This window comes from Ornithorhynchus anatinus, chromosome 7 (assembly GCF_004115215.2).
Source record: "Ornithorhynchus anatinus isolate Pmale09 chromosome 7, mOrnAna1.pri.v4, whole genome shotgun sequence".
Lineage (NCBI taxonomy): Eukaryota > Metazoa > Chordata > Mammalia > Monotremata > Ornithorhynchidae > Ornithorhynchus > Ornithorhynchus anatinus.
This window is the reverse complement of record NC_041734.1, coordinates 3,446,621-3,469,133: the sequence shown is the minus strand read 5'-3', so window position 1 is coordinate 3,469,133 and position 22,513 is coordinate 3,446,621. Positions and strand designations below refer to the sequence as shown.

The following is a 22,513-nucleotide window of genomic DNA, read 5'->3' as shown; positions in this document are numbered from 1 at the left end:
TTCCTCCGTTACGGGATTATATTGCTCCCACCCCCACCTCCATACTTTCTGCCGAATTACATTTATTTTCATTGCTAGTATTACTTCAGCATTTCTGTTTCCCTGACATTTGCAGGAAAACAGCTCCTTTCAATTCCCATTTATTTGCAGGTTGGGAGGCTTGTTGTCAGTGCTATAAATGTAATGTCACCTAATAGTTTTCCATGGAGATGTTACCTACCCCCCCAAAGAGAAATCAATCAAGACAGCAAAGATTGTAAATGAATTTGCTCTGGTTAGTAGCTTCAGTGGTCATCTTTGGTTTTGCAGGAAGACTAAAGAACCCAGATGGAACGTGTCCACCAACTCTGTTGTAGTCTACTTTCTCAAGCGCTTAGTACAGTGCTCTGCACACAGTAAGCATTCAAAACATATGACTGCAGAATCAGACTCATAGCAAATGCTGGATTCTTCTTGGAATTGAATTGCAAGAATTGCAGTCTCTAAAAACTGTCCAACTTTTGAATCCAGCTCAGACAGTTTTATTTCATTTGGATTTTTCCCGTTCGTGATTTAGAGCATAAGCTTGATGAATACAATCCTGCTGAAACTTTAACAACAAAACAGCTTCTCCTAGGCATTTTGTTCCTCTACCGCTGAAATGCCCTGATAGTACTTTGTATTTTAGGAGGGAAGTTTTCCTCTTGGTTTGGGGTTCAGAATTGATACCAGTATGGCAATTTACGTGGCTCAGTGGAAAGAGCATGGGCTTTGGAGTCAGGGCTCATGAGTTCGAATCCCAGCTCTGCCACTTGTCGGCTGTGTGACTGTGGGCAAGTCACTTAACTTCTCTGTGCCTCAGTTCCCTCATCTGTAAAATGGGGATTAAGACTGTGAGCCCCACGTGGGACAACCTGATTCCCCTATGTCTACCCCAGCGCTTAGAACAGTGCTCGGCACATAGTAAGCGCTTAACAAATACCAACATTATTATTATTATTATTATTAATTTATCCGTATGTGAGGCCGTGATTGGCTTGCTCCCTTCTGTCAAGCTCTGGGTCGTAGATTAACTCTTGGTCTTCCCAGGGAGAAGATGCTGACTCTGTTGGGAGCCAAACTCTCAGAGAGATGGGTGGCCAAACTCCTAAAGTTGGTCATCCATCAGATTTAGTAGCAGGTGGGATAAGGGGAGGCCTGGGGTTTAAGCTGTCATCATCATATGAAAAGCAGATGCAGTCCGTTGAGGAAACCAATGCTGTTTGTTTCTGAAAATTCCCTTCTTTTATGACCGGGACCCTTTCCGTCCTTACCCCTGTTTGACTCACTTCCCAGTCTTGGATTGTCCTTTCCCTGGACTGTCTAAGGCCCAGCACAGGGACTGGGGAGTGTCATCATGGATGTCACCCCTCAGAGGTAAGAGGTCAGAGAGGCGGGCATGAAGCAGAAGGGAATTAAGAATTGGGATGTGTTATTTCCTTCAAGAAGAAAAGGGGACAGGAAGGTGAATGTCTCCTCTCCTCATTTTCCCTTAGCATAGGTCTCTTTAACATAGATCTGAGCCTGTTTCCCAGATTTCATCTAAGTCCTCGAGCCCAGGGGGTTGAACTTCAATGCCTCTTCAATAAAACCGAGGTGCGGAGTCACTCAGGTTAGATTTGATTAAGAACTCAGGAGGGCTCTCTGTTTCATAATAGTTTCTTCAAATATGCATCAAACCTCATATTATTTATTTTACTTGCCCTTCTCTCTAGGGCCAGTATATGAATTTACACCATTGTATAACTTTCTGGCAATTTCCCTTAATATATTATAGTGAAGACTAAAATTATTTTTACCTGTGCCTGGAGGAAGCTTTTCCAATAAAGTCATTTTTTAAAAGTTAGCAAATAAATAATTTCCCTTATTTGATAAGGGAAACCAGCTTAATGAAAGAAAATGCTTAAATATTTTAAATAATAATTAAGTGTTTTGCAACTGTGATTTCACTTATCGTTGGGGTACGTGTTCTTTTACCAGTGATAATATTTACTCAGCTGGAATAAAAGCGTTTATTAAACGGTAGAAGTGAGTAGAAGCTTCTTCAAAGGGAGGCTTTGAACTGAATCCTCCATTTCCTGAAATTAAGCAAAATTTATTGTTTTCACAGAAGCAAGGGAAGTAGAGAGATCAAAGTGATTTGGGACTCAAATTGGCCTTTGAGCAGCAAGTGACAAGAGAGAGAATGTGAGTCTTAGTTGACTTGACCTGAAAGAATCCCTGTTGGAGAACATGCTAGGCTGCAAGAGAAAACTCAAAATGCAGAATCGATTTTTGTTGTAACTCTGACTTCTCCATCTGCTCTTGGGGCAATAATTTGAAAAAGCAATCCAAGGATCTTCATCTGGCTCTTTCTATGAATCTTGTTCTGATTGCTTTTATTCCACTGCAGTTTATGCCAGCACTCTAGATTTGTTCTTTCATTTGTCAAAAAACAGTGGAAGATGGGTGAATGATAAATTAGTCGTCCTTTGGGAGCCCACCTATGGACCAGCCGAGAAAATGACCATCGGCTCTGAGCCTTAGGAAAGACGTCAGCCGTATTTACTAAGCGCTTACTGTGTTCAGAGCACTGTACTAAGCGCTTGGAAGACTACAATATATTAAAGTTGGTAGACATGTTCCCTGCCCACAAGAAGTTTAGAGTCTAGAGGGGATTGAGCTGCCCAAGGTCACCCAGCAGACAAGTTGCAGAGCCGGGATTAGAACCCAGCTCCTTCTGACAACCAGGACCCTGCTCTATCAACTAGACCATGCTACTTTTCTGAAAAGGACTGGAGAAAGGGAGACAAATGTTGAGTCCATTGGTATGACTTTATATAGTTCTCAGAAGTTCAAGGATCCCTAGTACAGCAGGTATAGAGGAGAGAAGGAAATTATTGGGAAGGATGCTAGACTTGATAAGTTAGGATTGTTTTGAATTTACTTTTAGATTTTATAATAATTGATCTTTAATAATACAAACATTCACAACCTCCATTAAAGATGGTTACATAGAGAAGCAGCTTGGCTCAGTGGAAAGAGCATGGACCTGGGAGTTAGAGGACTCAGGTTCTAATCCTGGCCCTGCCACGTACCTTGCTGTGTGACTTTGGGCAAGTTACTTAACTTCTCTGGGCCTTAATGGGGATTCAATACCTATCCTACCTCTTAATTAGTCTCTGAGCCCCAGGTGGCACCTGATTATTTTACATCCACCAAGTGTTCAGTGCAGTGCTTGGCACACACTAAGTGCTTCACAAATTCCACAGTTATTTTACTATTGTTATTGCTGTTGTCATTCTTATTCCATCTAACCACAACTGACAGGCACATTGTGCCTTGGGCAAGTCACTTAACTTCTCTGTCCTCAGTTTCCTCATCTGTAAAATGGGGATTCAGACTCAGCGCCCCTCTTGGGACAGCCTGATTTCCTTCTATCTACCCCAGTCCTTAGAACAGTGCTTGGCACATAGTGAGTGCTTAACAAATACCATCATTACTATTATTGTTAAAGAAGCAGCATGGCCTAATGGATAGAGCACAGGCTTGGGAGTAAGAAGGATGTGGGGGTCTAATTCCGGCATCATTTGTCTGCTTTGTGACCTTGGGCAAGTCGCTTAAATTTTCTGGGCCTCAGTAACCTCATCTGTAAAATGGGGATTAAGACTGTGAGCCCCACATGGGACAAAGATTGTGTCCAACCTGATTTGCTTGCAATGAAAATAATAATAATAATGGTATTTATTAAGTGCTTACTATATGCCAGGCACTATTCTAAGCTCTGGGGTAGATACAAGCAAATAGGGTTGGGCACAGTCCCTGTCCCAGGTGGGGCTCACAGTCTTAATCCCTATTTTAAAGATGAGGAAACTGAGGCCCAGAGAAGTGAAGTGACTTGCCCAAGGTCAAACAGCAGGTGAGTGGCGGAGCGGGATTTGAACCCATGGCCCTCTGATTCCTAGGCATGTCCTCTAGCCACTACGCCATGCAGCGCTTAGTACAGTGCCTGGCACATAGTAAGTGCTTAACAAACACCATTTTAAAAAAAAGGCACAATCACTGCCCTCAAGTAGCTTACAATCTGCTGAAAGTAGAGCACTCTCCTGAGTGTTTGGGAGAGTATAATAGACAATAGAGCGAGTAGACACAATCCCTTTCTTCGAGAAGTTTACAATCTAGTGGACTGAACAGAGCACTGCATTCCTTTTCCAGGGTACTCTACAGTCTCCACAGCAGAATGAGTCAGGTTCCCCACATACCCCATCATCTTCAATTTTCGGTGTGTGATCCAGCTGAGTAGTCCAGTAGGACGGGCACAGGGCCTGTGTCTCTCAAAACCCACATACTAGCAAATTATTTCCTGAGTATTGACGATTCTCCTTCCACGTCCTCAACTTCCATTGAGCTCAGTCCCTCTTCCTTCTGTATCTAAAAATGCTGCAGTGTCTCCCCTTTTTCAAAGGGAAAGCTTTTCTTCAGTCTTCGGATCAAAATCATTCTTTTTTCCAAGCTCTTCGTAAGTTAGCTTCTATCTTCCCCAGGGACCTTGCTGTTATTTCTTACCTCTCAGCCAGCGTCAACTCCCTGATAAATTTCCAGTACCTTTCCACCAATGCTAGAAGATCATTTCCTTTACCGAAGTCCTGCAAGAACTCCATGGTTCATTACCACTGCTTCTCATAAAAATCTATGCTGTCTCTTGCTTCATTTCCCAAGGTCACATATTTCAGTTTTACCAGTCTTCTTTTCTGCCATGAATTTGTTGAGCGTTACCACACGTAAGACTTGGTTTTTGAAGTTGTCATAGCCGTTCTAGACCATTCTACAACAGTGTACGAAAGGTAACAGGTCCAAGATTTGAAACAGAGCTAGTTTAATCAATTGAAAATGATTGAGGCCCCAGGTTTCTGTATGACCGGATGGAAAAAAGTTCTGCCACTTCAGCTTCTGAAAAGTTGCCTCGCATTGAGTGAGGTTATAATGGCATTGGGGGTGTTCTGACTCAGTGTGGTGACTTCATTCCTATTACCTGCCAAAGCATAATGAGCTGGGATCCGATCTTGGCAAAAGGCCAGGATTGCCATTTACTTTATCCATAGAATTTGATTAAGGATAAAAACAAGCCTTTAGCAATTAAGTGGAGTGCTTTAAAAATTTATATGCTGTCCACAGTTGGTCATATTCTGAGAAATACTAGAGTTTTATGAAAAGTCATAAACCCGTAACACTGAAGAAGTTTCTGGCTCAGGCATCATTCCTTCTCGATGGGGTTATTGTCTTTCAGAGCCATTTGAAATTTGTAAAATTAATTGTGTAGTCTCAAGTTCCAGTTCTTTAGGTTAACAAGTAATTGAAATTGAGGATGGGTTTAATTAGATCTGCTGTTAAGAGTATCCAAGTGGCTTCACTTCCTAGTGAAGTCCTTGCAGTCCATTAGTGCAGGGTTGAGTTTTATTTTCTTATTTTGTCAATCGCTAAATAATAGAATAAAGAGATGTGAAACGCTTAACAGATTTTGGCTGAAAAAGATCTCCCTGGGACTTGGTAGCTTAAAAAAAATGATTGTGAGCTTCTATTGTCTAAAAGCAGTTGCTTTTCCTTTACTTCTGCCTCAGAGAGGCATAGAAAATCCAAGATTATTCCTGTTAGGAAGCTTTTCCCTTTCCTCTAGTGTGAGGCACCACTACCCAACCGCAATCCTCAACAAAGCTGGTTTCTCATTGATCCTCTGCTTCCCCTGCATAGCAGGCTCTTTCCAATTTCTTTGGGCTGTAAATATGTTGGCTCTGCAGACTCCGCTGAAATGAAGAGTACAGAATTACCTCTTCTGGCATTTCTCTTCACTAGCTGAGTCAAGCACTCTTTTTATGTCTTTTAAAGACTGTTTTGTTCTGAAAGATCAGAAAGTGCCTGCTCACGGTAGAAGAACGGTGTATTAGTTTTCACCGAGTGGTAATCCTAGAGTGTAAATTCCTTAAGGGTAGGAAACATGTCTTCCAACTCTTTTGTATGGTAATAATAATAATAATGTTGGTATTTGTAAAGCACTTACTATGTGCAGAGCACTGTTCTAAGTGCTGAGGTAGATACAGGGTAATCAGGTTGTCCCACGTGCGGCTCACAGTCTTCATCCCCATTTTACAGATGAGGTAACTGAGGCACAGAGAAGTTAAGTGACTTGCCCGCAGTCACACAGCTGACAAGTGGCAGAGTCGGGATTCAAGCCCATGACCTCTGACTCCCAAACCCAGGCTCTTTCCACTTAGCCACGCTACTTCCCTACTTGGTACTCCTCCAAGCGCTTAGTACAGTGCTCTGCACACAGTCAGCATTCAGTATACACCATTGATCGATCCTGCAGGTATTTAGGTGACACCTTGCTTCCCAAGAACCTGAGATGCAGAGAAGCCATAGATCAGTTAATTACTAATAGTGATTAAGTGCTTTCTGTGTACAAAGCATGGTACTAAGCACTTGGGAGAGTACAAAAGAGACACAAACCCTGCCACCAAGGAGCTTGCAATCTAGCAGGGATTCACAGATTCACCAAAGGGGTTTTCCCGGTTCGGTTATTTTGGTTCAGCTTAGAGTCTGTGGACAGGGACAATTTATGCACATTCACCTCCCCAACCGACTGGGTAGCCAAGAGGCAGTGGGATCTGGAAGAGTGTTTGATACTAAGCCAGATTCCACCACAGATTTACTGCATTTCCTTCGGAAAAGCGGTTAACCCCAAAGACTCAGTTTCTCCTTCATTTCTCTTGAATATATTCCCAAACGACTAGGACAGTACTCTGCACAGAGTACGAGCTCAGTAAGTGCTGTCGGTGATGGGGAAAAGAGTTGCTTTTGGGGATCGACTCCATCGTGTGGTATTAGGAACTAGGAGCAGTCAGAAAGCAGTTTTCCTTAGGGTCATGTGAAATGTTCACAGCTGGCTTTGAATTTGGAGAAAGAGAAAGATTGCTTTAATTTTCCCATTCTACATCCCACACATCATGCCTCTCCCCAGAGTCTCTTTAAAATAAAAATATCCGGTCTTGGAAATGATCTTTTCTCAGTGTCGTCAGTAACAGTTTTTTTTCCTTGGGATCCTTACAGGGCGTTCTACCTGGACAAGTCAAATTCACCTCCAAACTCCACATCCAAAGCGGCTTATGTAGATAAGGTAAAAGTAGATGAAAAATGCAAGTTTAATGCCCTCATATCAGTGAAAAACCATTCCTAACAACTGTTTTGTGTTGAACCGAGGCATGATTGTGTTTTTTTCACTGAGAAGGTCTGAATTCCCGCACCGGTTTTTTTTTTTTTTTACTGCGTTGGGATTTGTATAGCATTTTGGGCTTGGTTCTTCCCTTGTAGATTGGAAGCTCCTCATGGGCAGGCATGGTGTCTATTGCAGTGTGCTTTCCCAAGCGCTTACTCCAGTGCCCTGTACACAGGAAGCACTTAACAAATATCATCGACTGATTGTTTCCTTTATCTGAAGAAGTAATCCTAATTATGCCTTCCTTGAAGACCATTGTAAATGCCTCTCTGCGACCCATAGTAAATTTGCTCTGCATTCCCTATGCCCCCACAGCTGTTACGGCCACTCAATGCTTTGGATGAACTCTATCGGTTGGTGGTCTCCTTTATCCGGTCCAAACGCACGGCCGCCTGCGCGTACACCGCTTGCAGCGCCTCAGGCGTCGGACTGCTTTCGGTGTCCTCGGAACTGTGTACCAGACTCGGAGCGTGCCACATCATCATGTGCAATAGCGGCGTCCATCGGTATGACAATTTATCCCTCATTTTTGGTTCATTCTCTCTTGGGTTTACCAGGAGACAGATTGGTTAATATTGGGCCAGCAGGATTTTTAGGGAAGTTTAATCATAAATTTGGGGTTTAAAAGCGGTAGATGGAAGATACGCATCCTCGTTGAGAAAGTCCTAGGCATAGCCCCAATATGAGGAAATACTCTGATTGACAAGATTGGGCAGAATTCCTGTTAGCTGGCCCAAAGGGCTCAGCAGCTTCCATCTATTTCTGCAAAGGGGCATGTTTTTGGGTTGGGAGGCTGACACCGCTAGGATTTGATTATATTCTCCTTCTTTTGAATTATTGCTCTGTGAATGTTCTATTTTCTTTTGGGGTTGAATTAGAAGAGTACCTGACATAATAAACCCTTAACAGATATCATTTTAAAAAAAATGGGGGTTTGGGTGTGAAATATGCAATTTTTAAAAGTCAAGTGAAGATTTGACCAAACAACATCTATGTGAAAAAAGTCAGATTATTCCCTGAGGCCTGCAAATACAATTTTTTTTTAATTTGGCCGATACATTATAAATGAAATACCCATTAGTGAAGAGTTATTAGGTTACTGATTAATTATTCTCTTCCTTTTCTGGTATTATTAGTAATACTTCTAATTTCAGAAATAACAAGCTTTCTGGCTTCTGAATTACAGTACTTTTTATTTAAGACTAACATTGTTTGAAAGGCGTTGTGTTTTCGATGCAAATCCAAAACAATAAGGAGACTGTTGATTACAGTGATTGTTGGGTTGGAATTTCCGTGGTGACAAAAAATATACTAGAGCTAAGAATGCCAACAGGGAAAAATCTGCTCTAATTGACTCGAGAGGAACCCAAGGTCAATAGGCCTTGTCTTTCCTGTCCAATTCAACACATGCCTGGTACAGGCCAACCTAGAGATTCAGGATAATTGCTTCTTGAAGGTTTTTCCCTCTCCCATTTTACCGTATGTCAAGCAACCACATTTGATGAAATACAGCCACTGCCTATTATAATGTCCTTGTTGTTTGCTCATTTTCTATTATCAACTTCCAAAAAAAAAAAGAAAATCTTGACTGGGGGCCTATTAAAATGCCATTGGATCGTGATGCTAGCCACAGGTTTCAAGGGGAAGGACCTGACAGTATGAATCTCTGTTCTTTCTCTGCCAATGTTCAATCTGATTTCCCAGCTGCATAAACTCAATGTGAGATTAGTTGGAATAGAAATTAGAATGAATTATTCAAAGCTTCCCTTCATGTAGGGTCTAGATTTATTTTGTATTGCAATTTTATTTCTTGGGGTGGTCCTTTCCCCAAGGAACCTTTTTCCAGATTAATCCTCCTGCCATTTTCACTCATTCATTCATTCAGTTGTATTTATTGAGCACTTACTGTGTGCAGAGCACTGTACTAAATGCTTGGGAGAGTACAATATAACAATAAACAGACACATTCCCTCACCGCAATGAGCTTGCAATCTAGAGTGGGAGATGGACATTAATTATAAATAAATAAATTACAGATATGTACATAAGTGTGTGGGGCTTGGGGGCAGTGGGGGATAAATGAAAGGAGCAAGTCAGGGTGACACAGAAGGGAGAGGGAGAAGAGGAAAGAAGGGCTTAGTCAGGGAAGGCCTCTTGGAGGAGATGTGCCTGTGCTATACTTTACTTTTTAAGTCCTAATAGCAGTGGAGGAATAAATAGATTCCTGTCGAATCTTTTATTGGCAGGAGGGCAGAGATTTATGAGTCTGACGTTGATGAGAAATTAATTGAGACTTGTAAATTCATGGGTGACCACTGATAAGTCATTTTATGCATCAACCTCTGTAGTGCATTCCCTATGTAAAGAAGACCAGAAATCTATTTAAGTAAAGCTAAAATGGCACTGCCAAGTTAACGTGTGTGGGCAGTAGAGGGGAAGAAGGTCGGCCTTGTGCACATGGACACGGTGCTTGGTTGGATGGATCATTTGAGAGGAACAGAGGGAAGGCAGGCGCTGGTGGTGAGAAAATAGAAGTGATGTTGGAGAGTTTGAGAAGCTCAGCAGGAAAACCTGGGGGATTTGGGTAGAGAGACAGATGGGGGAGAAAACTTACAGAATAAGTGGGAGGAGACAGGGAATAGAGCAGAGAGGGATGGAGGAACCCAGTGGGGAAAGAGACGAAGGACCCAGGCAGAGTGGGATGGAGGAAGCAGAGGGAGAGGAGGAAGGGTGGAAAGATGGAGGAGAGGAATACCGAGGGGCAAGATATCGATGAAAGGGACACAAAGTGCCATACATTTTTCTCATTTATCTGGTAATGTTTCAAGTAGAGAAGCAGCGTGGCTCAGTGGAAAGAGCCCGGGCTCGGGAGTCAGAGGTCCTGGGTTCAAATTCCGGCTCTGCCACTTGTCAGCTGTGTGACTGTGGGCAAGTCATTTAACTTCTCTGTGCCTCAGTTACTTCATCTGCAAAATGGGGATGAAGACTGTGAGCCTCACGTAGGACAACCTGATGACCTTGTATCTACCCCAGCTCTTAGAACAGTGCTCTACACATAGTCAGCGCTTAACAATTACCAACATTATTATTATTAAGTTAGGGATGATATGATGATTTGGTATTTTGAAATATTTTAAATATTTATATACTTAATAATAATAATGGTATTAATTACAGTAGTTGCTTTCCCCCACTTCAAAGCGCTACTGAAGGCACATCTCCTCGAATAAGCCTTCCGTGACCAAGACCTCCTCTTGTCTTCTCCCACTCCCTTCTGCATCGCCCTGACTTGCTCCCTTCATTCATCCCCCTCCCACCCCATATCACATAGATATATATCCGTAATTTATTTATGTATATTAATGTCTGTCTTTCCCCTAGACTGTGAGCTCATCATGGGCAAGGAATGTGTTTTTTTATTGTACTCTTCCAAGTGCTTAGTGCAGTGCTTTGCACACAGTAAGCCCTCAATAAATAGGATTGATTGAAGGAATATTTATTAAGCACTTATTATGTGTCAAGCAGTGTTCTAAGCACTGGGGTAAAATAAAAGTTAATCCCATTGGACACAGTCCCTGTCCCGCATGGAACTCACTGTCGAAGTAGGGGAAGAAGAGGATTTGAATCCCCATTTTACTGCCAAGGAAACTGAGGCATAGAGTATTTAGGTGGCTATCCAAGGTCATGCAGCAGGCAATGGGCACAACTGGGATTAGAAGCCAAGTCTTCTGACTCTCAGGCCCATGCTCTTTCAACTAAGCAATGCCACTTCTCTAAATATACCTAAATAATATACAGCCCTATCAATTGGGATTCCTCTCCGTGTTTCTCCTTTTAAATCTTTTCTTGTTAGCATTTTCTTTCCCCAGAAACAAAATTCTACCAATTAATCATGCTTGACACCGAAAATATAGTGATGGATTTTCCATTGGATTGGTGGGCAAGCTTTAGCCACGGATCTTCAGGCCAAGAAGGTGGAGAGTCTTTGATGATGGTGCTGGTGGCTGGTGCAGGACCAGTTGCACTCTCTCATCCCTACCTGCCATGTTTCCACTGGGGCACGGAGGGCACTGAGCAAGTAAGCAGGCAGCGGTGTCACACGTTGCAACATGCAACCCAAGGTTTTGTACACACAGGATTCGTTTATGGCCTGAGTGACCTCAGCACAGTAGTGATGCTGTGCCAGAGCCTGGCAGGTAGCCACTTGAGAAGCAGCATGGCCTAGTGGAAAGAGCCTGGACCTGGGAGTCGCAGGACGTGGGTCTAATCCCGCTTCTGCCGTGTACATGCCATATGACTTAACTTCTCTGTGCCTCACTTCCCTTGTGAGCCCGTTGTTCGCAGGGATTGTCTCTATTTGTTGCTGAATTGTAATTCCCAAGCACTTAGTACAGTGTTCTGCACACAGTAAGCGCTCAATAAATACGATTGAATGAATGAAATGGGGATTCGGTATCTCTTCTCCCTCCTACTTAGACTGTGAGCCCCGTATGGGACCTATCTATCCCAGCACTTAATACAGTCCTTGGCACACATTAAGCACCTAACAAACACTGCACTCTTTAGCTTGGTAGTCACTGCATGCTTTGCCGCAAGGTTTTTCAGGATTCTTGTTGTGCCGGTCTGCCTCTCTAAATGCCCTCGGTGGTTCTAGATGGTCTTCACCCCCCCCCCCCCATGGCGGAGCTCCAGCCAGCAGAATCGGAACTAGAATCCAGGACTCCCGAGTCCCACAGTGATGTAACATGGACACAGCCAGCTCATTGCCCTCCTCAAACTCCCCATAGCATTGATGTACTCATCCATTATCTATTTATATTGCTATCCGTACTCCCCCTAGAATGTAAGCTGGGCAATTCTGTTCTACTGTACTCTCCTAAACACTTAATTCACTGCTCTGCACATGCTACGCACTCAATAATTATCATTGATTGATTAGGCAAAAAAATTCCATAGGCGTACTTGTACTATATCTACACAGATGGGTTACCTTTTATGATGAGTTTAGTTTTTGCTTTCTATTTTCCTGGCCTTATTTTCCAGTTTTTTTTTGTTGTTGTTTTCTTTTAGTATGATAGTCAGTAAGTTGGTACCAAAGGGAACGACAGCCTCTCTGAGAGACATTTGGTGTTTCTGAGAATACTTAAAAAATATCAGAGTCAAAGTCCCCTACAGACACCTCACAGTTTATACCTGTTGTATGGGTAGAATGATTCATTTTTATGTAACCAAATCTTCTGTTAATTAGAATTTTCTGTTCTGGGCAGGGTGCCCTTCCAGGGTCTGCTTTGCGGAGGATTTTGGCATTGGAAATCAGGAATGACACGATGGGGAATTGACGGTCCGCTTCCTGTTTCAGGCATTGCAGCATCTGTCCAGTCACTGCGGTGTTTTATTTTGTTTCTTTCCTCCCACCTTTGTCTAGCAGTCGGATGTTGTTGTTTTTTTAACTGGTAAAATCCTCATCCAACCTGGTCAAAAGATAAAGGTCCCCCTTTCCACAACCACCCCAACCAGCAAGCACAAGAGGATGAGTAAAAACTACTGCCCTAAATCCACTGTCCAGAGGCTCAAATGAAGAGATCGTGGACCTGTAGGAAGGCATAGTCATCGTGAATAACGCCGATATCCACTGAGCACTTAGAATGTGCAGAGCACTGTACTAAGACCTTGGGAGAGTGATAATAATAATTGTGGTATTTCTTAAGCACTTACTATGAACTAAGCACTGATCTGAGTGCTGGGGCACAGAGTTGGTAGTCACATTCCCTGACCACAACAAGCATCGGAGTTAGGAAACTGATGATTCCCATCACTCGCCCTAAATGTTTTCCTTATCCATAATGGGCTGGAGGAGGTGCAGGGAAAGGCACCTAAAGTGATCAGGGCGGACTCCCCAGATGACAAAAATGCCGGGAACGGGAGAGGTGCTAACAAAATCTTGAACTGGGTGAATATGGCTCATGCTGAACTGCTCTAATTAATGGAGGATCCCAAAACCCCAGGACGGGGGGCACCTATTGAAAGTTTAGGTGGGTGGTGACTGAGGAGACGAGGGGGACAGGAAAGCTTCAAAACAAAAGTCAAGAAAAACAGTTCACCCAGTGAGAAGTTCACTTACAGAATTCACTATCTCAATAAGCTATACAAGATATCAGTATGTTCAAGAGGAATTTGGATAAATTTGAGTGCATGGTCCATAGATGTTAGAGTAAAGGTTAGGAGGTATAGTTTGCACCCTTTATTCACCCCACCCTCAAGACCCTATAGCACATAGGTAACATATCTTCAATTTATAATAATATCCATCTCCCTCTCTAGACTGTAAGCTCCCTGTGAGCAGGGAAAGTGGTTACCAACTTTGTTATATTGTACTCTCCCAAGCACAAAGTACAGTGTTCTACACCCAGTAAGCACTCTATAAATACAATTGATTGATCAGGTAAAAATGGACTGGATTAGGGATGGGGCAAGGTCCATTCAGGAGGGCAGCCATCTCTGGTTCCCGCAAGCATCTTTTTACTTAGTGGGTGGACATTGATCTGACCCAGGAATGAGAGTCCATATGAAGCAGCTTAGAGAAGCAGCTTGGCTCAGTGGACAGAGCATGGGCTTGGGAGTCAGTGGTCGTGGGTTCTAATCCCGGCTCCGTCACCTGTCAGCTGTGTGACTTTGGGCAAGTCACTTCACCTCTCTGTGCCTCAGTTGCCTCAGCTGTAAAATGGGGATTAAGACTGTGAGTCCCATGTGGATTCTAGTTGCTGTTGTCCAGGGACAGCAATGGAAGGCACTCAGCATATGCCTTATCTTCCTCTTGTAGATTCTGTGGCATCAGAACCGGTTTCTGATGAAGAGCCCTAGAATTTTCTAGGGATAAAAATCTGGGCTCTTGAGAGGATAAATTCCTTGCTGGGAAAAGTATCAAGAGAGATGAGGCCACTGAAGTTCAGCAAAGCAATAGGAAAGGAAAATTTATGTCTGTAGTTATTCTTTTATGTCCCGGTTTGGAAATTATTTTTAAAGGGATGAGCAGAATGTCACTGAGTGAATTGGAAAAGTTTGGTGGTACAAAACAAAGTAAGAATGGAACAGTGCACATTAAAGACTTTAATCTGTATGTTGCCTCGGCAAAAAAGATGAATAAGATGATATATGTAAAATTGCTCTGAAATCTTCAGATGAAAGAACCCATATAAAATCCAAAGTAGCATTTTGAATGCTGATGACAAAATTGCAGATTTCTTTGGGTGCCAGAGAAGGGAAGCCAAAATAATCATGGAAGGGGCTGGGTAGGTGCTTTTGCATGTGGAGGGACTAGAAAGATTAGAATTCCTCCTAGAAAGGTGAAAACTGGCTAAAGCCTTGATTGAAATTTACAAATACCGTAACAAATACCATTTTAAAAAAATCATGAAGGGCTTAGGCAGAGTCCTATCCCAACCCTTAGTCTGGGAGCTCCATGTGGGACAGGAATGGAGGAGTCTTTTCTGATTGCATTATATCCTAGCACTTAGCAGACTGCATTGCACATTAAAAGCACTTAAGTATTATTATTATTATTGTAGTCAACACCCTTAATGAGCTCAAAATTGTTTTTCACCAAAGAGCTAATACCAGGTTGAGGATGATTGAAAACAAGCAAAAGAAATAACTTTTTCACACATAGAGAATCTATCTCCACAGAAGATTGTGCAGATAAAGCAATAGGTTCATAATAGGTCCTAGAATAACAGGATGTACTCTCCCAAGTGCTTAGTACAGTGCTCTGCACACAGTAAGCTCTCAGTACCGGTGACAGAAAAGGAATCTGGCTTCACTTGATCATCCATTAAGAGAAAATATAAGGCTTGCTCCCAATAATAATAACTATTGAATCTATTATGTGATTACTATGTGCTTATGTAAAATGTTAAATGTATGGTGGGTGCAAAATAATCAGATCAGACACTGTACTTGTCCCAAAGAGAATTCACAGCCTGAGGTAGTGAGAAGGAGGTGTCTTCTCCCCATTTTACAAATGAAATAGTTAAGGAACAGAGAAGTCAAGTGACTTGTCCAAGATCACACAAAGGATGGGTGGCAGAGCTGGGATTAGAACCTGGGTCTCTGACTCCTAGACCTGTATTGTTTCCACTAGACCATTGTGCAGATAAAGCAATACGTTCATAATAGGTCATACAATAACAGGATGTAAGAGAATGGTTCCCATGCTGGGCAAGAGAATGGCCTAGGAAATGGAACCCAGGCTTGGGAGTCAGAAGACCTGGGTTCTAATCCCTGCTCTGCCACTTGGCTGCTGTGTGACCTTGAGCAAGTCACTTAATTTCTCTGTGTCCATTTCTTCAACTGTAAAATGGGGATTCAACATCTGTTCTTCCTTCCTCTTAGATTGTGAGGGCCACATGGGACAGGGACTGTGACCCATCTGATTAAATTGTATTTACGCCAGTGCTTAGAACAGAGCTTGACACATAGTAAGCACTCAACAAATTCAATTATAATAATAAATAAAGAGCAAAACATAAGATAAGTTAAAACATGACTTTTCACTGAGGGACTATGCTGAGGTTTCCCTTGATAAAATGTAATAGTTGTGCTTTTTTTTTGAAGATTGTTTTACAAGTAACTATCAATAACAATTTAAAAGCTATTTTTCACCATTGGAGTTTTGAAGGATTCGACTCAGTTACTGCACGATTTTTCGTATGTCATTTCCTTGACACGAAAGGACAAATTGACAAATAGGCCAGGTTTAAGTAATGCAGATTGTTACAAAAGTGGAACATTCAAGGTAAATCAGCATGGGTAATCAAAAAGTCCCTACTTCAGTCAGAGAGATGAGTTAGCACATTTTTTTTTACAGAGCCTAAAAGGCACATTTAAAGTCGAGAAGTTCTTCCCTTGAGATTTCCAGATTTGGGCTAGATTTTGGCCTTGGGTTAAAATAAAAAACATATCCATTGCTACCATGTTTAGGGAGGAGTACTCCCATAATACTAATTGGAAAACTGGATATTAAAAGTAGTTCCTGAGGACCCTTAAAGTCAGTGACTTTCCACAACTAGTATTTCAGTGCAAAGAAAAGGTCTAACAACTCACCTCTCGTGAGTTCCCCTCTCTTCCCTCTCTACTCCTTCCTCTTCCCTTCCCCCCCTCCCTGGCCCAGGAATGAGGATCGACAGCATGCTTTTTCGGCCTCAAATTCATTCTCTCTCTTGAAATTGAGTAGTTGTTCCCATACCCTTAAGGTGTGACTCCCATTCGACTGGAAAATCCTCAAGGGCAGAATTTGCATCTCTCATTTCTTCTGACTGATTGGCCCCAAATGCTTAGTATAGTGCTCAGCGTAGAGTAGGGCAATCAACGTTTGTTGTTGAAGATGATGACTGTGGATCTAATACTATAAACTATTGTAGCCAAAGCTTGGTTATGTTCAGTGTATCCCAAGTCTTGCTAGCTTTGGACTGTTTTCAAACATTCAAAAAGATAAAGGATGAAGGATCTGTCCCTTTTAAGCATTTGATATTCACCCCACCCTCAGCCCTTCAGCACTTTCATAGATATCCGTAATTTATTTTAATAACTGCCTCTCCCTTTAGACAGCTAGCTCCTCGTGGGCAGGCAATGTGTTTACCAATTCTGCTGTATTTTGTTCTCTTCCAAGTGCTTAGTTTAGTGGTCTGCAAATTGTAAGCACTCAGTAAATACCACTGATTGATTTAGGTTGTGGGTGTCGATCCCTTAAGAGAGCATATTCAACTAGGGCAGTATTTAAGAAGAGTTATTTCAAAGTGCAAGACATGAAAAATGTAGCTCACTGTGGCTTTGTATTTATACTTCAAGCACTTAGTTGTACATGCTTTTGTGAGACCTGTTTTGAAAATCGGATCCTACGTACTCACACCCAATCAGGAACTTGACCGGTGACACAAATGAACACATCTGAATGTTATTTTAAGAAGAAATATTAGGCAACTGAAAACTAAATGCAGGAGTAGATTTTAAAATTTAGGCATAGGGATTCAGGGTTGAAAACATTTAAGGGGCGAAGGGTGTACCGGGAGTTGAAATAGTATGTTCCCATTATCTTTAATGAGAATTTCATTACAAATTCCCTGTGCTTTGATTAAAATGGACCCCTTTGATTGCTTTTTCTGCCTAAAGTTATATGGAACACGTGAAGTATCCATTTTGGCTATATTTATACACACCAGGGTTTCACTCCAGCTGTTATTCAATCGTATTTATTGAGCACTTACTTTGTGCAAAGCACTGTCTTAAGTGCTTGGAAGAGTACAATATAACAATAACAATAAAGAGATACCTGTTACCCATCTTCTCTGCATTCTTCTCAGTTGTTTTCCACTCTGCTATTTACTCTTTGCCTTCTCTTGTTTTCTCTCGGGTTTCCAATTAACTGGATGTCCACCAGCTGGTGAAATAGGTGTTAGCATGTGCACCCTTAAAACCAAACATATATGTATCTTTCTCCAATGCAGTCAGTGGCCACCCTCAGCTAATTCTCAACTGACTGATAGCTTCGGTAATTTCTTCACTATATATCAAATCTAGCTGACTTAGCCTGATGTTTTTCATTAAGTAGTAGCTTTGGAATAATGCTTCGATCCAACTACTGTCCAAAGAGGTCTTAGTGGATGATATATCACTCTGGGTAAAAGATGCGTTTTTAAAGGTGCTTACTCTAGGCTGTAAGCTCATTGTGGGCGGGCAACTCTGTTGTTTTGTACTCTCCCAAGTGCTTAGTACATTGCTCTGCACACAGCAAGCTCTCAATACTGGTGACAGGACAAGAATCCAGCTTCACTTGATCTTCCATGAAGAGAAAATAAAGGCTTGCTCCCAATAATAATAACTACGGAATTTATTATGTGATTACTATGTGCTTATGTAAAATGTTAAATGTATGGTGGGTGCAAAATAATCAGGTCAGACACTGTACATGTCCCAAAGAGAATTCACAGCCTGAGGTAGCGAGAGGAGGTGTCTTCTCCCCATTTTACAAATGAAATAGTTAAGGAACAGAGAAGTCAAGTGACTTATCCAAGATCATACAGTGGACTGGGGGCAGAGCTGGGATTAGAACCTGGGTTTTCTGACTCCTAGACCTGTATTGTTTCCACTAGACCGTGCTCCCAACCGCTGTGGAAGAATATGTGGGAAGCGGAAAAATACTTGAGATATTGAGGAGTTTACAGTCTTCCAGTTACTAGCTTTCTAGAAATTTCACGCATTAGGAAGTTTGTCCGTGTACCTTCTTGCCCTCTTTCGAAGGATGGCATTGCTAAGGGTGGACTGTGCTGGAAACAGAACCACGCCAATTTATTGCATATAATCTGCTCAGGGGATAGAAACAATCACTGCTACCTCAGGATTGGTTAATATATAACTCTCCTTTCTTAGCTTTACCATTAGCCCTAGAATTCTTTTGTAAATATAAGATAGTGAAATATGGCAGAGAAAATGCCAGCCGGCACCATTAATCGATTAGACACTTTAATGCGCTGAATAACTCGGAGGATCAAATGGACTCTTTCTTCATGTTAACATTGTGAAGGCAGTGTATGGAATAAATTTGAATAGTGAAGGAAAAAAAATCACTAAGTGGAGTGGATTTTACCCAAGACCGCATTAATGAGGTGTACATTCCCTTAATTCTATTTATTGTGATTAAGTTGTCTTGTTTTTGTCAGTCTGTCTCCCCCAGTTAGACTGTAAACCCATCAGTGGGCAGGGATTGTCTCTATCTGTTGCCGAATTGTACATTCCAAGCTCTTAGTACAGTGCTGTGCACATAGTAAGTGCTCAATAAATACTATTGAATTAATTAATTAATTAATTAATAAGAGTGTGGGAGAGGTGTGAGGTAGGGGAGAAATGAAGGAATCTCCTTGAAGGCATTGGGGCAAGGACCAGAGTGGAGCAGGGAGACGGGAGGGAGCAGTAGGAAATCTCCTGGAGGAGTAGAGAATCTTCCGGGTCTTGGGGAGGGGCTAAGGGACTCGGCGGAAGGTGGTTTATGGAACTGGGATGAGTAGAGAAGGACGGAATCCCTCCAGTCGGCAAAGAAACGGTAGCAGGAGAAGGATGGAGGCATAAGGAGCAAGTGGAGATGGCGAGTGGTCAGAGGGATAGTTACAGGGGGAAATGTCAGCATTAGAAAAGGATGTTGCCAGACCAGATGTGAGCAGAGCAACTCCTTGAAATGTGGCCAGTTCTCACTTTGAAGGACCGTTGTCGATTGTCTCCTGCTGCTTTCACTACAGGCACGAGGAGGGTGGAGAGGCCACGGGACTTTGACTCAGGAGACCCTGTTTCTAGCTCCAGCTTTGCCTTGAGTCTGCTGTTTGACTTTGGGCAAGCCACTCAACCTCTCTGAGCCTCAGTTTCCTCATCCATAAAATGGGGATGAAAAGGGTAAATGGAAAGAGGAAAAGACAGGCAGACCAATTTGATGCTACTGATGCCTGGCTACTTGTTTTGTTGTCTGTCTCCCCCTTCTAGACTGTGAGCCCATTGTTGGGTAGGGATTGTCTCTCTTGCCGAATTGTACTTTCCAAACACTTAGTACAGTGCTCTGCAAACAGTAAGCCCTCAATAAATACGAATGAATGAATGAATGAACCAACACGGCAGGAGGGAAGACAACAAGAGAGGCAGGAAAAAAGAATTAGAGGAAAGGGAAAGTGATCGTGAGGGAGAAGAAAATCATTATGTCCATCTCACCAGGTTGAGGCAGAGCTATTTCTACTGGTTTGATTAATATTTAATTCAAAGAAAGTAGAAAACTCTGCTCAGATACCAAGTGAGTTTACCATGGGATTTGAAGAGTGTACTACAACAGCTAATGAACAGAGTCTTTGAATTTTTTTTTTCTCAAGTCAGAAATTTGTTATCACAGCCTAAGGAGAAAACAGTCTACTTGTTCATGCTTTTATTTTTAACCAGATTGATTATACTATGTAATAAGGCAAGAATATGATTTCAGAGACGTTGGGCGCCAGCTGCATTCAATATGTTGCATGTGTGAAGAAAACATCATTTATCATTTTTACATTATTTTTCCATCATTATTTTACATTATATAAATTTCCAAGTAAAGAATAGGAAAAGAAAGTATCAAGTGAAAATCTCAGTTCAACCTCTTGTTACAAAGTTTCCCACTCCACTGCTTCCTTGAAGAAAGAGAGGGAGGCCGCTTATGCCAACATTGCAATTTGAGAGCTGGCGACTTCGGTTTTCTGGGTTCCTATCATTTGAGATCATCTGGGCTTTTCCCCATGACTGGGCTCTCCCCAGGCTTGCCTTTGTTTACCCTACAGCTCGTATTGCTCTGGAGGCCACTGACTGTGCTGTTGGATGGGGCTGGTGGTCTAATGTATTCTGAATTTGCTGCCTAACTGTCATCCATATCGACCTGTGATTGACTGCTAGCCCCCAGCAAAGTGGTCGTAGTTGAGTGCTTAGAGCGCACGTATTCATGGCTTGACAGTCATTATTTCTCTTACCAGCTTTGCAAACATTTGCAGTCTGATCCTTCTTTTGTGATTATTCACAGCAACCTGGTAGCTATTCAGTAATGGGGCTCATAGCACATTATCCTGATCATTTAGCATCTCCCAACCCCACAGGATAATGCCACTATTGAGCACCAACTGTTTTTTATCCTGAAATATCTGAGTAATTAAAGGCCTTTATAATTTTACCATTTCCACATCCCACTCCCTCAGCTTCAACGAGATGGTATCCATGCCGGCTGCCTCTGGTTGAACTGGCAAGATTGAATTGGCATAGGGATGACTTTGTAAAATAAAATACAGCATGAATTCAGGGCGCACTTATTATTATTCACCCTCTTCACGCCACTATCTCACAGAGAAAAATGCCTTTTCGGGCTTTTGTTTTCAACGGACAGAAAGGACTATTTTCAAATTCCCCTGAAAACTGCCTAATGAATAATCTGATAATATACCTGCACACCTCTGGGATACAAGTGTTCAGAACAGAGTTTGACCTGAACCTGAAGACTAAATATCTAGCCTAGGAGCCCAGTGGGTCTTGGAACCAGGTTCAAGTGGACCCTTCTTCTTGCAGCCCCTTTGTTTTATGTTTGGTTGACGAGTCTGAGGCAGAGGCTCAGCCCAGACCTGGGACGTGCCCAGACCAGATGTGAACAGATCAACTCCTTCAAGTGTGGCAAGCTCTCACTTTGAAGGACCATTGTCTATTGTCTCCTGCTTTTTTCACTATAGCCACGAGAAGGGTGGAGAGAACATGGGACTTTGACTCAGGAGACCCTGTTTTCTAGCTCCAGCTTTGCCTTGGGTGTGCTTTGTGACTTTGGACACGTCACTCAACCTCTCTGGACCTCAATTTCCTCAACCATAAAATGGGGATGAAATTGCGAGCCAATTTGTTGGAGAGGGACTGTATCTTATATCTCAGGCTTAGCACATAGTGTAGTGCTTAATAAATACCATTACTATAGCATCTAGTTGCCACACAATTGCACTTGTGATCCCATATGAGAGGCTTCTTCTGGCTCATCCAAACTCACTTCTTGTGGAACTCAGACCCAGACTTTACTCAGATACCCCAATCCCGTGTTAGGGTCAGGCCAGGCAGTGCAGGGGAAGGGACAGATCATGGTTTTGGCTTCAAAGACAGGAGGCTGGACTGGAGACTTTTAGCCTAAACAGGTCCCCAGGAAAGAGGCCCAGGACAAAACTCAGACTGTTTCCACGCATTTCTCGAGAGATTTTAGACAGTTTGTTATTTATCGGATTATTTCAAACACATCTCTGTTTGGAAAACCAAAGCGGTCACCCTGAGGAGAGAAAAGCAGTCACTCCTTCCTTGAAAAATTGCAGGAGAAAAGAAAGAAAGAAATCTTGGGAAATTCAATTGTATTTTAAGATAGGTTGTCAATTGTCCCCGTCCTTTTGTAGGGTGATGAATTCCAAAGAAGTCATACTGTGCTGTGACTGATCTTTCAAGGAACAAGGTATTGGTCATGGTGATTTCCCATCTAATACCACATTCCCTTTGGCAAGAACATCTCTTTTATTTCAAGTGGCACTAGGGAGCATTGTTTGTCTTAGGGGAGGAAGGTAATTGGCTGCTGAAGTACTGTTTGCTGAAACGGTGAGAGGATAAGAATAAATTCAGAAGGATTAGGAACACAACCCCAAATTATTTGAGGCTGATTTCAAGCCCTTTGGAGTGAGT

General features: G+C 42.3%; 1 protein-coding gene across 2 annotated transcripts in view; it reads left to right on the top strand.

Moving 5' to 3' along the window:
* PREX2 (phosphatidylinositol-3,4,5-trisphosphate dependent Rac exchange factor 2) overlaps positions 1 to 22,513 on the top strand; it is a 190,613-nt gene that overhangs the window by 152,919 nt on the left and 15,181 nt on the right. For both annotated transcript variants that reach the window (XM_001511236.4, XM_007666826.4), the window contains exons 36-37: positions 7,102 to 7,168; positions 7,583 to 7,773. In XM_001511236.4, the coding sequence (XP_001511286.1) occupies positions 7,102 to 7,168; positions 7,583 to 7,773 (258 nt within the window). The remainder of the gene's footprint in view (positions 1 to 7,101; positions 7,169 to 7,582; positions 7,774 to 22,513) is intronic.